The 14,690-nt window shown below is 48.8% G+C and overlaps 1 protein-coding gene across 1 annotated transcript; it reads right to left on the bottom strand.

The window, feature by feature from the left end:
* Positions 1 to 13,041: 13,041 nt before the first annotated feature.
* LOC106804387 lies at positions 13,042 to 13,731 on the bottom strand. Its single transcript, XM_014805359.1, has one exon. It carries the CDS (start codon positions 13,729 to 13,731, stop codon positions 13,042 to 13,044), a length of 690 nt encoding a protein of 229 aa, XP_014660845.1.
* Positions 13,732 to 14,690: the final 959 nt, after the last annotated feature.

Below are 14,690 nucleotides of genomic sequence, written 5' to 3'. Positions count from 1 at the left end.
GTATTACCAACCGGGATAAAGGGGGTCTTTTGTCCCGGTTGAGTGACCCGGGATAAAAGACCCCCCCTTTTGTCCCGGTTGGTTTATCCCGGATGCATTTCCGAGATCTTTGCACCCTACCAACCGGGATAATAGGTGAGTTCTCCACCAGTGTCTGAAACACGTGATGATGTGGTAAATGAGAAATTCCGTATACAACAGGAACAAATTAGTAATTTGTCAACAAAACTTGACCAGCTCCTTAATCTTTTGACTAGAATGAGGCAAGGTGTTCCTCAAAGTCTACTTAAGATGGATGTCGATCCACAAATAGCTAAGCTAGAAGCTGCTGGTCTCATTCACGAGAACGGGGGCACGCCAAAGGCCCTACCCAAAATACATGTCACTCCGCCAAGAGTGAATAATGTTGCGCCTCCTCCAAACACATTAAAGGACTATCATAGCATGATCGAGGATTTAATCAACAAAAAGATGATGCAAATGAATGTTGACCAGAACCCACAAAGCTCCGAGAGTAAGCTCGATAAACTTTACGAAGCATGGCATGATCTAGTGCCTTTTCCAGCGGGGTGGCACGCACCAAAGTTCCATCAATTTGATGGTACTACCGATGCGAGAGAACATTTGGTGTACTTCGAGGTGATGTGCGGGGACACCGCTGAACATTTGGTGTACTTCGAGGTGATGTGCGGGGACACCGCTTATACACCCTCACTGTCGGATTTAGTGAACACAAGGGCGCAAGGTTTTAGACAAATTCGAGCCTTCGGAGATTAACACACTACGTCCTGTGTTCTGGTGGATTGTACTGTTAGTATGGGTTGTGAAGAGTTGATGTACCCTTAGGGGGGGCATCCCTAGCTGCCTTATATAGGCTGATGACCTAGGGTTACAATCGGATAGGATCTAATCCTAGTTGGTTTTTACATGGAAAGCAATCTGAATCAGTTTACAACAAGTATCCCGTGATATCCGGGTAGAATTCGTTTTGCCCAGCCTCCTGGCTTGTGTTCCACTCATTTTCATGCCTTGGCCCACACGGCATGGTTGGGTGGGCCCACTTACCAGGGTTGACCAGTATCCTGATTGGTGGGGACCCGTGGGTACCCTTATCCCTCAAGCTTCCGAGCGATGTGGAGTCGAACAGGACCCTGATGGATGCACAACGAAGCTTGTAATGAACTCGGCTGAAGGTGCGACGTCATCATAGTGATGGAGAGGCTGCGCAATGCTCAAAAAAGGAGAAAAATTGAAGCTTCCATAGGCGTATGACCAAATGCACATGGCTATATGACTGTCAAGCTCCAGGATATCTGGCATTCTATAGATCAAACGGAAGCATATAGAGGGCGTCGCAAAATGCAACCCATATAGAGTAGCCCCCAAGCATTGAAATGATATATTGTTTTTGTAGCAAAACGAATCTAAATGTAGCGTCCAGCCCTCGAGCATGAGGACTGGTGGAGCCGCGGAGGCACGCCGACCTGAGATAGACACCCAGCCCCCAAGTGTGAGGACTGGTGGAGCCACGGAGGCACGCTAACCTGAAATAGGCGCCAAGCCCCCAAGCGCGAGGACTGGCGGAGCCACAAAGGCGCATCGACCTGAAATAGGTGCCCAGCCCCCGAACACAAGGACTGATGGAGCCACCGAGGCACGCCGACTTGAGATAGGTGCCTAGCCCCTTGAGCATGAGGACTAACGGAGCCATGGAGGTAGGTCAACCTGAAATAGGCACCCAGCCCCTGAACGCGAGGACTAGCGGAGGAACGTCAACATGAAATAGGCGCCCAGCCCCTGAGCGCGAGGACTGGCAGAGCCACAGAGGCACGTCGTTCTAAAATAGGCTCCCAACCCTTGAGGGCGAGGACTGGCGGAGCCACGGAGGCATGCTGACCTGAAATAGGTGCCTAGCCCCCAAAGGCGAGGACTGGCGAAGCTACGGAGGCACGCCGACCTAACATAGGCACCCAGCCCCCAAGTGCGAGGACTGGTGGAGGCACGCCGATCTTAAATAGGCGCCCAACCACCAAGCGCGAGGACTGATGAACCACGCCAACCTGAAATAGGCGTCCAGCCTCCGAGCGCGAGGATTGGCGGAGCCACGAAGGCACGCTAACCTAAAATAGGCACCCAGCCTTGGAGCGTGAGGAGTCGCGAAACCACGCCGACCTGAGATAGGTGCCCAGCCCTCGAGTGCTAGGAGCCCAGCCCCCGAGCGTGAGGGTTGGTGGAGCCACGAAGGCACACCGACCTGAGAAAGGCACCCAGCCCTTAAGCGCAAGGACTGGCGGAGCCACAGAGGCGCACTGACCTGAGATAGGCGCCCAACCCCCGAGCGCGAGGACTGGCAGAGGCACGGTGGCACGCCAACCTGAAATAGGCGTCCAACCCCCGAGCGCAAGGACTCGCATAGCCACGGAGGCACACTGATCTGAAATAGGTGCCCAGCCCGTGAGCGCGAGGACTGGTGGTGCCAAGGGGGCACGTCGACCTGAAATAAGCACCTAGCCCCCGAGCGCGAGGATTGGCGAAGCCAACGAGGCACGCCATGAGACTTAACAGAAAACCCGCGGCTTCCGTCTATTGAATTCTCCATAATGGGGGACCCGCGGATTCCGTTGCTAGGTTTACACTATCAACTTCTTCGAAAGCCGAAGGGCGTAGTTCCATTTTCATTTCCACTCCACTCGCACTCAAACGCCACCACCACCAACACCATCGCCGCAGCGCCTGAGAGCCCTAGGTCATGCCGCCACGTCCGCAAATCGTCTCGCTCGCCTCCTCCACCGCAACCTAGATCCGCTACCACCACACCGCCACTTGCGAACAAAGAGGTCCACCTTCATCACACCTAAGTCCCAGTGGATAGAAACTGAAGAGATGGAGGTGGAGCAGGCACCAGATCCATCCACATAATGGGTGTAGTCCGTGATGACGGACGAGAAGATCGAAGCCCTCTTGGAATGGAAGGTGACTGCGGGCTAGGAATTCCCCACCGAAGATAGGACCGAGGCTGTCATCTTTGTAGCCTTCTTCGAGCGTGGATTTAGGATCCCCATGGGAGATTTCTTCCGCGGGCTACTATTACAAGATTGAGTTGGTACATCTCAATCCTAACTCCATCTTGGATGTCACAGGTTTTATCCACCTTTGCGAACCTTTCCTCGACATTCCTCTCCATTTCGATCTCTAGCGGTATCTGTACCAACTCAAGATCATGGCGACAAAGGGGAAAGGACCAAGAGTCATTGATGGGTGTGGATTCTCACTGCGGCCAAAGAGGGTCCAAGAGTATTTCGATCTGAAGCTCAAGGACTTGAACAAGGGGTGGCACAAGGAATGGTTCCTTGTCGCTAATCGGAAGCCCGAGCTACTGCCCCACCTCGGTTATGCACCCATGACAACACCGAAGTGGTCGAACCAGCCGACATCCAAGGAAATGGTTTAGGTGAAGCAGCTGTTGAAAGAGATTGCCAACCTAAAAGGTTGTGGGCTCACAGCCGGGGCTGTGAGCATCAACATTTCCTAGAGGCTGACACAGCGCATCAAGGACAGGGTCCACCTGGCATATGAGTACTCAGGGCCATTGGATCCGACCCGGGAGGCACAGCGGAAGGTTACCCGGGAAGAGGTCGCCGGCCGGGTTATCGAGTTCTTCTGAGGGGTCATCAAGAACAAGAAATGTGTGGCAGAACCACCCAAATTAACCTGGCTAAAGTGCGCTCAACTTCGCCTCACACATGAACCCACACTTTAATCAAGTTAACCTGGTAGTCTGTCGGGTTTCCCCCGATAAACCACTTGTCTCGGATCGAAACAAAAAGCATCTCACACGAAGGCGAGTCCAGAGATTACAACATTCCAGTACTTAATATATAAATTCAAATTCAGTTATTACACAACCATTTTTCAAAAGTGCATAAAGTGAATTGTTCAGAGTTTAAGAAGCAAAAATGACACGATGCAACTAACGTCGATACAAAATACCATGGCAGAGCCGACCATGATATCAATCACCATGATCCTCGCCATCCGAGGACGGGTTCCACTCAACTGTATAACCCGGAGGGAGTTGAGTCGGCCAAGTCAAACTGGCAACCATTTCCTCAAAATCAACGCTACCTGAAAACATAGCCACAAGCAAGGGTGAGTATACTATTACTCAACAAGATTTACCCGTTAGGTGGTAACTACTCCATTGACTCCTAGACATGCAAGGCTTTCTGGCTGAGGGGTTTGTTTTGCCAAAAGCATCTGAAGTTGGTCCTTACTTTCTAGTTTTAGTAGTAGGTTCTAGTAGATTAATCATTCTAGGTATGCACCTATTCTAGACAAGAAAATTGAGCACACATTTTAATCCAAGCATCATCATTAAATAATTATTCTCTGTTCCACTTGTTACTCAATGCAGCATAGCAGTCAAGCAGTCTCAAAGTGGGATAGGTAGACGATTCGAATCAAGTTTTTAAAACCTTACAAGGTGAACCTAACCCCACAACATCCACGTACCACGTCGGATCCGCTTCACTTGTAAGCTGTCCCTATCAATCCCCAGGCACGTGTCAGGGCCACTTCCCTTGGATACAATGCCCCACGGTCCCGGAACGTCACCGTACTGTGACTGTACTTGTACCCACATGGTGCACCAGGGGAAACTCTATTCCAGAGAGAGTGGGACGATCTGCTCAGGCCCCGGTTCAATGCACAAGCATGAGTAACATAGATATTGCATAAATTTAGAAAACTGGGTTGTGCTCCGGGGCTTGCCTTCCTATTCTAAGTTAGTAAGGAGCTCATTGGATGCTTCGCTGATCTCCTGCTCGACCTCGACGTGATGTAGCTTGGCAGGTACTTCCTCGGTCATCAGGAGTAGTTCATACGTCCTGTCTGTTAGATTCGCTTCTACACGAGATGCATATACAATATTCAAGTTTCACGATTTTCACGAGCATGATGGATTCATAAGATTTCGGAGAGTATAAGTTTAACATGTGACCCAAGTCAAGATTTAAATTGAGTTCCTTGTGAATTAATGTGTTTTACGATTTAAACTTTGGGTTGACTTTGATGGTGATTGTGTACACATATAAGGTTTTAGAAACTTAGATTTTACAAAGAAAGGGTAGGGTCACTTTAGGGTTGCTCAAAACTAATTTGGAAAGTTATCCTGTTTCTAAATTTTTAAACAACTCAAATATCATATTCTAAGTGCATTTAACTACTTGCATTTATTTGAGCAAGGCAAAACATGTAGCAATAAGAAGCTAGTATTTTTCCTAGTTAAACAGAGGTATCAGGAACCTAACAAAAGTGATCCTACATTTTTATCTGTTTTCTTCCATTTATAGAGAAAATATCAAGATCACACCAAGCATGACGTGATTTGCCTTAAACCAGTGTGTTCAGCACCTAAACTAGTGCCACAACATTCATATCTACAACAAGCATGATACAAGAAAACTAACAGAGGTGGATTTATCTTTTTATCATTTTTGTGTGATTTATGGGGCATTTGTTGGCTTGAACACAAAATAAAATCAGGAGGAAAACTCTACAACAATGACATGCTCAAAACTATTTTTCCAGTCAAACTACACAACACATGGAGTCTAACAAAGTTAATTTAGCATTTTTATCATTTTTCTACAATTTTCTACACATTTTCAAAGTTTCAATCGATTTAAACCATTGAAACAGAAAAAGGATAAAACATTTTATGCGGGGGCCCTCAGGAGTTTTGAAATATTACAGATGGGTCCCTACATTTAGCACTAAAGCCCCTGGAAAGAAATTAGGATTTGCAATGTGGTCCTTGCTCCCGTCGGTGGCATCTTTGGCTGATTCCGGCGAGCGGCGGCAATGACCGGCCAAGGGGAGGATGCGGGGGTTCTCAGGGGCTCACCGAGGTTATTTGTGCTGTGGAAGTCGAGGGCGGAGGCGGCTCAACAGCGGCTGACCACGGCGGTGTCTCAGGCGGCGGAGGGGGAGTCCTTCGTCGGCGCCGGTGACGGCTCTGGTGGCTCAGTGGTGGCTTGGGGGGGCTATGTTGTGGTGTAGGGAAGGCACGGAAGGGCTTAGCGGGCAGAGGTGTTCACCGGAGGGTAGGGCTCCACGGTGGCGGGGTTCTCGTAGAGGAGGCGGCAAGAGTGAGGAGCACCGGTGAGCTGCGGTTCAAGGCTTTTATAGCTGGAGCTGCTGCAGGGTGCGAGGGGGCCGCGGTGGACATGTGGAGGGGCTTGGCCGCGCATTGGGGAGCATCAGCTCCAGCGGCATTGGTGCATAGGCAATGAGGCACCAGAGTGGCTGCGGCGGAGGGGGTGTGGGCGTGCGGCCGGTGATTGGCCATGGTGGATTTGTTGCGGGATGCTCCCACTTTGCCCCGCACAAGGACTGGGCGAACGCCGGGCTTGTAAGGTCGCCGTCAGCACGGCGGTTGGCCGGGTGACGCTGGCGGGTACGTAGATGCGATGTGGCGAGCGCGGAGGTGAGCGGGCATGTGGGCGTGGCGCGGTGATAGGGTGAAGGAGATGCGGTGCAGGGGGATAAGGTTGCGCCGGCAGGCTATTGGGCGACGGCGCGCACCGTGCTGTCAAATCGTCAGCCATCATTGGCTTGCAGGCTAGCACAAATGCTGATGGAACGCGTGGCGTAGCGTGACGTGCTGGCACGGTGACCGCACGCGGGTTAGCAAAGTGGAGCGCGGTGTCGTGCGAAGATAGGGTCTTTGGAGGGGTTTTGCTCAAAATTTTCAAACCAAACTTGAAAAAGTTCAAAACTAAAAGTTGGTATCCACAATTCAAACCCCAACTCTTAGAAAGGTTTCAAGTTCAAAACTATTTTAGATTTGAAGATATACATAGATAAAGTTTAAGAGGATGCCGGTTTTCAAGACGTAAGGAATTTGAACTAAGTTTTGAAATTGAGCTGAACTTCAAACTGATTTTTGGACCTCTTCCACTTCAAATCAGGAAAACCTCAAATAAGCAATGTTGTTTCTTTTGAAAACTTCTACAACTTTTTTATTGGAGAAAATATAAGTTGTTATATAAAATTTGAAACTATTAACTGCCCCCAATTAGTGCTTTTTAGGGTGTTTTTGGTCATTTGAGTGTTTGAAAAATTCAAGTTAAATTTACCTTTTAGGGTTTTTGGTATGTTTGCTAAATTTGCAACCTAGTTTGAGTGTTTTTAACACTTAGCCCTTTGTCTGACTTGGTTTGGTTCAAATTTGCCCCTTTTGGTAACATTTCATGTGTTTAAGTGAATTTGCAATTCAATTCAAGGCAAGTTTGAACTTAGGTGCTAATTTGGGTCCTTAAACACTTTAATCAGCCTACCAAAACTCGGGATGTTACACAATGACCAAAGGTGTATTCCCTCATTAGGCCGGCCGATCCAATAAGTTCTTGATTTCATCGTTTGGCTTGATTGCTTCGCTTTTGCGTCTGTTTCTGCTTGATCTGTTTTACTTTTCAGAGCCGAGAGTATGAGTTTTTCTTTCCGGCACCACTTCCTGAAGGGGCCGAGCAGCAGCGACCCAAGATTTGCTCAACCACCAAGACCGACCAACCACCTGCCCCTTGGACTAGGTGTCAGACTGCTTCTTTGATGACTTCAATGAGGACGTACCGGTCCAGGGCAGCCGAACGGAGGTCGGGGGCACCTCTCCTATTGGGCGGCGGATGCACCAGGCCATTCGCAAGGTGGTGGAGTCCAAGGTGCCAAAGGCGGAGAAGAAGAAGCGCAAGAAGAGGGGTGCCACGAAGCTGAAGGCACCCGCTGTGGTGACAACATCCCCTGCGGAGACCTCGTATGAGGTGCCAAGCAACGACTCCGAATCGCCCAGCCTGATCACCAAGAAGAAGAAGGACGAGCTCCTTGAGATGATCGCAGCTGACGCGGAGCGGTTCAAGGAGCGGCTGAGGATGGAGATTCATAGGGAAAAGCAGAAGGAACCAATCCTGCCGCCACCAGCACCTGTTTGCCCAAATTTCCAAGTGAAGAAGAGCACATTGTGAGTATTATCGTGGCGTCGTATATTGTTGCAAGTTTTGTTTGTACATTGCTTCGCTTATCTCTGTGTCCCTCCGTTCAAGTAGGAAGGTGGTGACGGAGGATGAGTCGGGCCTGCAGGATGCTAGTGTCGGGACCCATGCAGAAGGTCAGACTCCTGATGTGACCATAGGGGCTGCATCTACGACATTAGTCTAGGCTGGGAGCGAGAGTGGCCTGGTGACGGGACCTAAGGGGCCCGAGCCAAGGTCTTCGCCACACTAAGATGTTGTTGAGGACGCTATTGTATCCACTCCTAGGGCCACAAATGCCAGTGTCGGAGTGCAAATGGATGAGACCCCTAGGGAAGCGCCAACCAACACGGAGGCGGTGGGCTACGACGCTGACGTCAATGCCCACGAGGATGATTCCACCACCCTAGACTTCTCCGGGACGACCCTGGCGCAAGATGCTACCGCTGACAAGAAAGATCTTGCCGTCTTGAATGAAGCCACAGCCAAGGTCGAAAAGGTGTTATACATAAGTTGGCCGACAAATCTTGTTGTTCACTTCCGCACCTATCTTTCGTCTTTGAATTGTTGGAGTAACTTTTGTATAGAATCTGGCCAAGCATGCGCACAAGAGGACGGACGCCATGCACCGTGCTGAGGGGTATCGCCTCGAGGCGGAGCACCTGAAGACTGAGCTCAAGAAGTCTAGGATGACCTTAGCGCTTTGCTGATTGGTACGGCTTCATTCCTTATGGAGGATCTACCTTGGGTAGATGAGGCTGGTATCTTTTCTTGAGTTCCATTATTTTGTAGATGCCCAGAAGAAAGAGGAGAGGCTTAAGAGAGACCTCAAAGAGTGTGAGGAAGCCAATGCTCAACTGCATCAAGACCACGACATCACCGTGAACTGTGAGTATGCCGTGTCGCAGAAACTAGCCTATGAGGTCATCTTGCGCAAGGACATGGACCGATGCTTGATTGCTACTATGAATAGTCTCTAGCATGATCAGGTGGTCATTGTAGGGTTGGAGGTGGAGGTAGAAGACCTGAGGTCAGCCACAAGCTACGTGATGAACATGATCCAGCCTGTGGCCAACCTTGACGAGCCAATACCGCTACTGGACCACCTAAAGAGTGCTTCAAGTCGGCTAAGGGACATGATGAAGGAGGTCACCATGGAGTGCGCCAAGAACATCATGGCTCTTCTGAAGACGCACTTCCCTGATTGGCTGTGGAGCGCGTCAGAACGGGCATTGCTGAGGACTTTGATGCTGATAACCTCCTGGAGCTAGCCGAGCAATATCAACAAGCCGCGGAGGACGTAGTTAAAGAACTGGACCTGTAATGAAAAAACTATAAAATGTATCAATCTGCGTCATGAGACAAGTAAACTTGTTGATTAACTTATGTCAAGAGAAAGCCTCCATACCTCCATACTTGGTCAATGCAGGGAAGAGGGAAAAGGTCTTTAGGGGCAGTGTTTGTTCAGATCGGTGTAGTTGATACACATTATCCATTCACCAGTTTTCTTCTTTACAAGAACTAGATTTGCTAACCAGTCAGGATGCTTATATTCAGAGATGAATCCGGCAGCTAAGATGTAACACCCTAATTTTTAAACTTTTGCAAATTAATAAAATTTACTAGAATTTTCTAGAATTTATTTGACCTTGTTTAGGAATTGAAGGATTTTCTAAGGTTTTATTTAATTTCCTAGGCATTCAAATGTTTTTCTGAAATTTAATTATGAACCATAGGAATAAATTATTGCATTCATGCTGGTGCATTAACTTTGGTTGTTTAAATTCAAAATTGGATTTGAATTCATTTGTTTGAATCCCTTTTAAAACAATAGGAAAACCTTTCTTTTTTTTCTTTCTTTTTCTTCTCTCTTCTTTTGGCTCGTTCCTCCTTTGATGTAGGGATACGGAGGAGACTATCCCTGTGGAGGCGGGAGTAGATTCGTATCCCCCGACTACTCTTTCTGCTCCTTTGGAGGATTTGACTATCGACGAAGTATCCGCAATTGACGCTAGTCGTCTGGGGGCGACCATGTCTATGCTTCAAGAAGTGATCCGCTCGGTGGAAGATCCCCCTGCTGTCTCGGGCTCTAGGAATGTATCCTTGTCAGCGTCTACTGGTGGAGCTGTGGCTATAGTGGATGCGGGGAAAATCAAGGAACCAGCTGCCCTAGGTATGTATCCGCAGTCTTGGTATTGTAGTCATAGTATTGAGGTGATTGATGTTAATCTCTTAGGCATTTCCTTAGGTGCAGCTCCTAATCTTGCGAAGAGTACTCAAGGTCCAGTACTCGGACTTCCGTCTGAGTCAGAGTTCCAGAGAGTTGTCGATGTTTTTTGAAGCTTCCAGGTGTGTTTTCTTTGCTTGTCGAACAGATTTAGTAATTAAGGGAGTTGACCGTTTGCTTTGCTGTGCAGGATCCGCTAGCCGCCGGGGCCCGCCTATCATTCCCGTCCTCCCGTCTGCACCCGTGCCGAACTCGAGCTCGAGTTCGTGTGGCACGCGCACCTGCCTCCGATGCGTGCCTCGCGATCCAAAGCCAAGTTCCCATCCTATAAAACTGAGCCGCCACACCCCCCCAACCTCACCAAACCCAAGCGCCCTCGCCTCGCACCCAGCGCCGCTGCGCCCGAGCTCGAACCCACCGCCATCGATCTCCGCTCTCGCCACCGTGCCGTCAACAAGATTACCGCCTGAAGGTTCGCGTCGTGGTAAGGAACCCGCCCGTGAAAATCCCATGCACTCCCGTGCCTTCTTTCGAGCGCACGAGCTCGCTGGAGTAGCTGCTGTCGCACCAAGCCGCTCCGCCGTGTCGCTTCGCGCCGTCGTCACCTCGGCCGCCATGAAAGCTGCCTAGATCGGTTTGCCACCCCAGCTTCGTCCCAAGCCGGTCCCTATTGAAAACTATGAGCAGCCGCTCCAGCTACGCTCGATTCCAGTGAGGCAGCCCCGCTCCGCCGCCACGCGCCACACGGAGCTCACTTCCTCCCGGCCGACTGCAGCCGTCCGATCGACCACCGATAGCCCAGATAAAATCTGACCGAAGTCAATACTGGTCAACCCTACCACCGCTCCATTTCTTTTGCTAAAGAACCCCTGAGTTTTACAGTTTTTGCACCGAGGTCATGCGCAGTTCAAAAGTAATTAAATTTAGATCCTTTTTTCTTCTGTTTAGGCCCCTACTCTTTTATGAAATCCCACCCATCATCCTAAATCTGTTATTTTATGCGTTAGACCTTTTTTATATGTTTAATTAGGTTTTAGCCCTCGATTTATTTAAGTTTAGCCCCTAGAAGTTTAGTTTTCTCGTAGTTAAGCCCTTGAACCTTGTTTAGCTCATATATTTAGCATTTTAAATCCATTCTAACCGAATCTTGCGCCTATGAGTTGGTGTTGACACATAGATTAGTCTTATGGTCTTGTTTTGCTCTCTTTCTATTGCTTGATTTAATGTTTTCTTATTTTAGTTCTTTATTTGCTTGTATGTACTTGCTTGATGCGCATAGAAGGATCACAGTTCGAGGGATTTGAAGAGCAAGGCTTTGAAGACTTTGACCTGCAAGAGCAAGTTCAGGAAGGCAAGTCATTCCCTTGATCACAATATGATCCTATGCAACATTTACGTTCATGTTCATTACACCTATGTTATGCACTTTAAGTTTATAAATATGATGGGTCATATTTAAGGTGTGCCTAGTTTAATCCCTACACCTTTTACTTTACAGTTGGGTAGTTCTTGCTTAGTTGCTCTAACTGGGTATGGTGGTCTTAATGAACCAATGCTTAAACTTGTTTTATTTATGCTATACCTTCCATTAATACAAGATCACCATGCTTAATCGAAACATGGAGAACCACCCAGGAAAATAGTACAACCATAAGAACTACATGGCTCTGGTCTTGGCTAATTAATTAGAGACTCTAGTCTAGGGTAATCTTCCCGAAAGGGCAAGAGGGGAGGCGTTGATGGGGTATAGCTCGGCCCTCAGGCTGATCTGCTCTATGGTAGCTTCGCAGTCTTGAGAGAGGTTTATGCTCTGCTTCGACCTGAAACCTTAGCGGGTTACTACTTACTAGGGAATCTTTGTAAAGGCCTCGTAGCGTTCCTATGCAATCACACCTCGAAAGCATGGTATTGTGCCTAGCCCGCACAACATGGTTGGGTCTACAGTTCTTTTGAACTTTTACGCGACTTGTGGGTAAAGATGTACAACCTCTACAGAGTGTAAAACTGTTATAACAGCCGTGCTCACAGTCAAGAGCGGCCTGGACCCTCACATGATTAATTTATTAAAAGTTGAATTAAATTGATGTTATTTATTGTTGTTATCTTTATTTATGTTCATGCTTAATGTGGGTGGTATAAAATTATACTTAGTAATTGCTAATAAAACTTGACCAACCAATTAAAATGCTAAAATACTATTAAACCATAGCCTATCCTTGCATAGCCTTACACTATACATGCCCCACGCTTGCTGAGTACCAACCATAAGTGTAGTCACCCATGCTAAAACCACTGCTCATACCAAGTTAACTTTGAGGAGGTTCTTGAAGACTTCGAGGAGTTCTAGGCGTACGTGTGCCCCCAGTAAATTGCATGTGGAGTCATCGTCATCGTTGGAGTTTCGCTGGTAGAATAAAGACTCATTTTGCTATTCGAATTAAAGACTTTCGGTCATGTAACAAATTTAATACTCTCTTTACATTATGGTACTGTCTATGATATTTACTAAAGTCGTTGCATGTGTGAAACTTAATCCTAGTGCACATGTAATTTATTCATTTGGTTTTGCCTTTAAAACCGGGTGTGACATAAGAACTTATTTAGTTCTACCCTAATGGCCTCCTTGCGATCTTAAGGGAAATGGTGAAGCTTCTGCTTGACCGGCCTTGCTGTCTTGCTCAACTCCAAGGAGTGCTTAGCCAGCTCCTGCAGGACACCAAGCATATCGGATGATTTCCACACAAATATGTTCGAGTTGTCTCGGAGGAAACTGGTGAGCACATCCTCCTATTTGGGGGTGAGGCTGGCCCCGATGAGGGTTGTCTTGGAGGGGTCTTCCAGGCCGAGGCTGATCATCTTGACTTGAGGGTCGGGATGCAGTGTCATGGACATCGGATCTACCTCTAGGATCATCAGCTGGTTCTGGTCCACCTTCTTGGACTCGGTGAGCATCATGGTGGCATTGGCCGAGTACTCTAGGGTCTTAGCGAGTTGCACAGCTTCTGTGTTGCACTTGTAGGATGTTTCAACATCACCATAAATGAAGAGGACGCCATTTGGAGCCATCATCTTGAGGATGAGGTAGGTATGGTTGAGAATCACCATGAACCTCGCCAGCATTGGCCTGCCAAAGGTGGCATTGTAGGAGGTCGTGAAGTTGGCAACCTCAAAGGTGAGGTGCTTGGTGCGGTAGTTGTTAGGGGTGCCAAACGTCACTGGCAGGACGACTCTCCTAATAGGATAGGATCCTTTGCCGGGCACTATGCTGTAGAACAGTTCTTCGTAGGGAAGGAGACACTCAAAGTTGAAATCCATGCGCTTCAGGGTCTCGATGAAGATGATGTTGAGGTTGCTGCCGCCATCGATCAGCACCTTGGATAGGAGGACTCTATCTATGGTGGGGCACACCACCAGTGGGTAAGACTTGGGGTCTGGGAGGTGCACCCAGTGATCTTCCCTGGAGAAGGCTATGGGCATCTCCGACCAGCGTAGATACTGGATTGGTGTAACGGAGACGAAATGCACTTCCCGCCTTTGCAACTTGTGCTTGCGGTTGCTGCAGAAAGCTTTAGGGCCACCGATGATGATGTTCACCTCTCACTCGGTGCAGTGGAACTCGCCGTTGTTGTTGCCAGCACCCTGGTTGGTGTCGGGGTTGTGCTGGTCCCGGTGCTCTTCTCTGCATTGGTCGTCGCAGTGGCACTTGTCGTAGCGATTGTCTTCCTCGTGGTAGTCATTTCGATGAGGCCATTTGTACTCCACCTGGGTGTCAAGCTCTTTCTTGAGGACCGTGCAGTCTCGAAGATTGTGGCGTGCATCCTTGTGGAAGGGGCACAGGGCATTCAACGTATCTTCAAACTCCTCCTGGAGGGAGGTTGTCTGCCTCACAGGGTCAGCTTCGGCGACGAGGACCTCAGGGGCCATCTTCCAAGGTCAGGAGGGCTCCGGTCGGGGCTGGTGCTGGTGATCTTGATGGGTCAGCGGTTCGTAGTTGTCATTGTGGTGGTTCTTGCCTTCCTAGAATTGGACATTCTCAGCCTCATTTGTGTCGGCGTGAAGGTTAATGATCTGCATCATGTGTCCGACCATTTTGGGAGAAGCTTGGAACATGGTACGGAACATCGAGCGATTCTTGAGGCCAGTGCAGAAGTACCAGATGATGTTGCGGTCCTCAACGCCGGCCAGCTTGTTGCCTGTTGACGTACTCGCGGAGAGTTTCATTCTTCCACTGGCAGACTTGGATGAGGTTTTCCATGTTTTCAGGATGGGTGTAAGTAGCCTAATAGTTCTGGGTGAAGGCTTTGGCAACTGACCCAAGTGTCGATGCAACCTTGTGGGAGGTTCTTGAGCCATACGAGAGGTGCGCTTCCCATCACCACCGGGAAGTAGGCAGCCATCTGGTCATAGGTGCCATTCATAGCCTTGACCGCGGTGCA

Source organism: Setaria italica, chromosome VI, assembly GCF_000263155.2.
Source record: "Setaria italica strain Yugu1 chromosome VI, Setaria_italica_v2.0, whole genome shotgun sequence".
Lineage (NCBI taxonomy): Eukaryota > Viridiplantae > Streptophyta > Magnoliopsida > Poales > Poaceae > Setaria > Setaria italica.
This window is presented reverse-complemented; position numbering and strand designations above follow the sequence as displayed.

Coding starts and splice junctions, on each gene's coding strand:
- LOC106804387 (XM_014805359.1), bottom strand. CDS start 13,731: ATGCCCATAGCCTTCTCCAGGGAAGATCACTGGGTGCACCTCCCAGAC.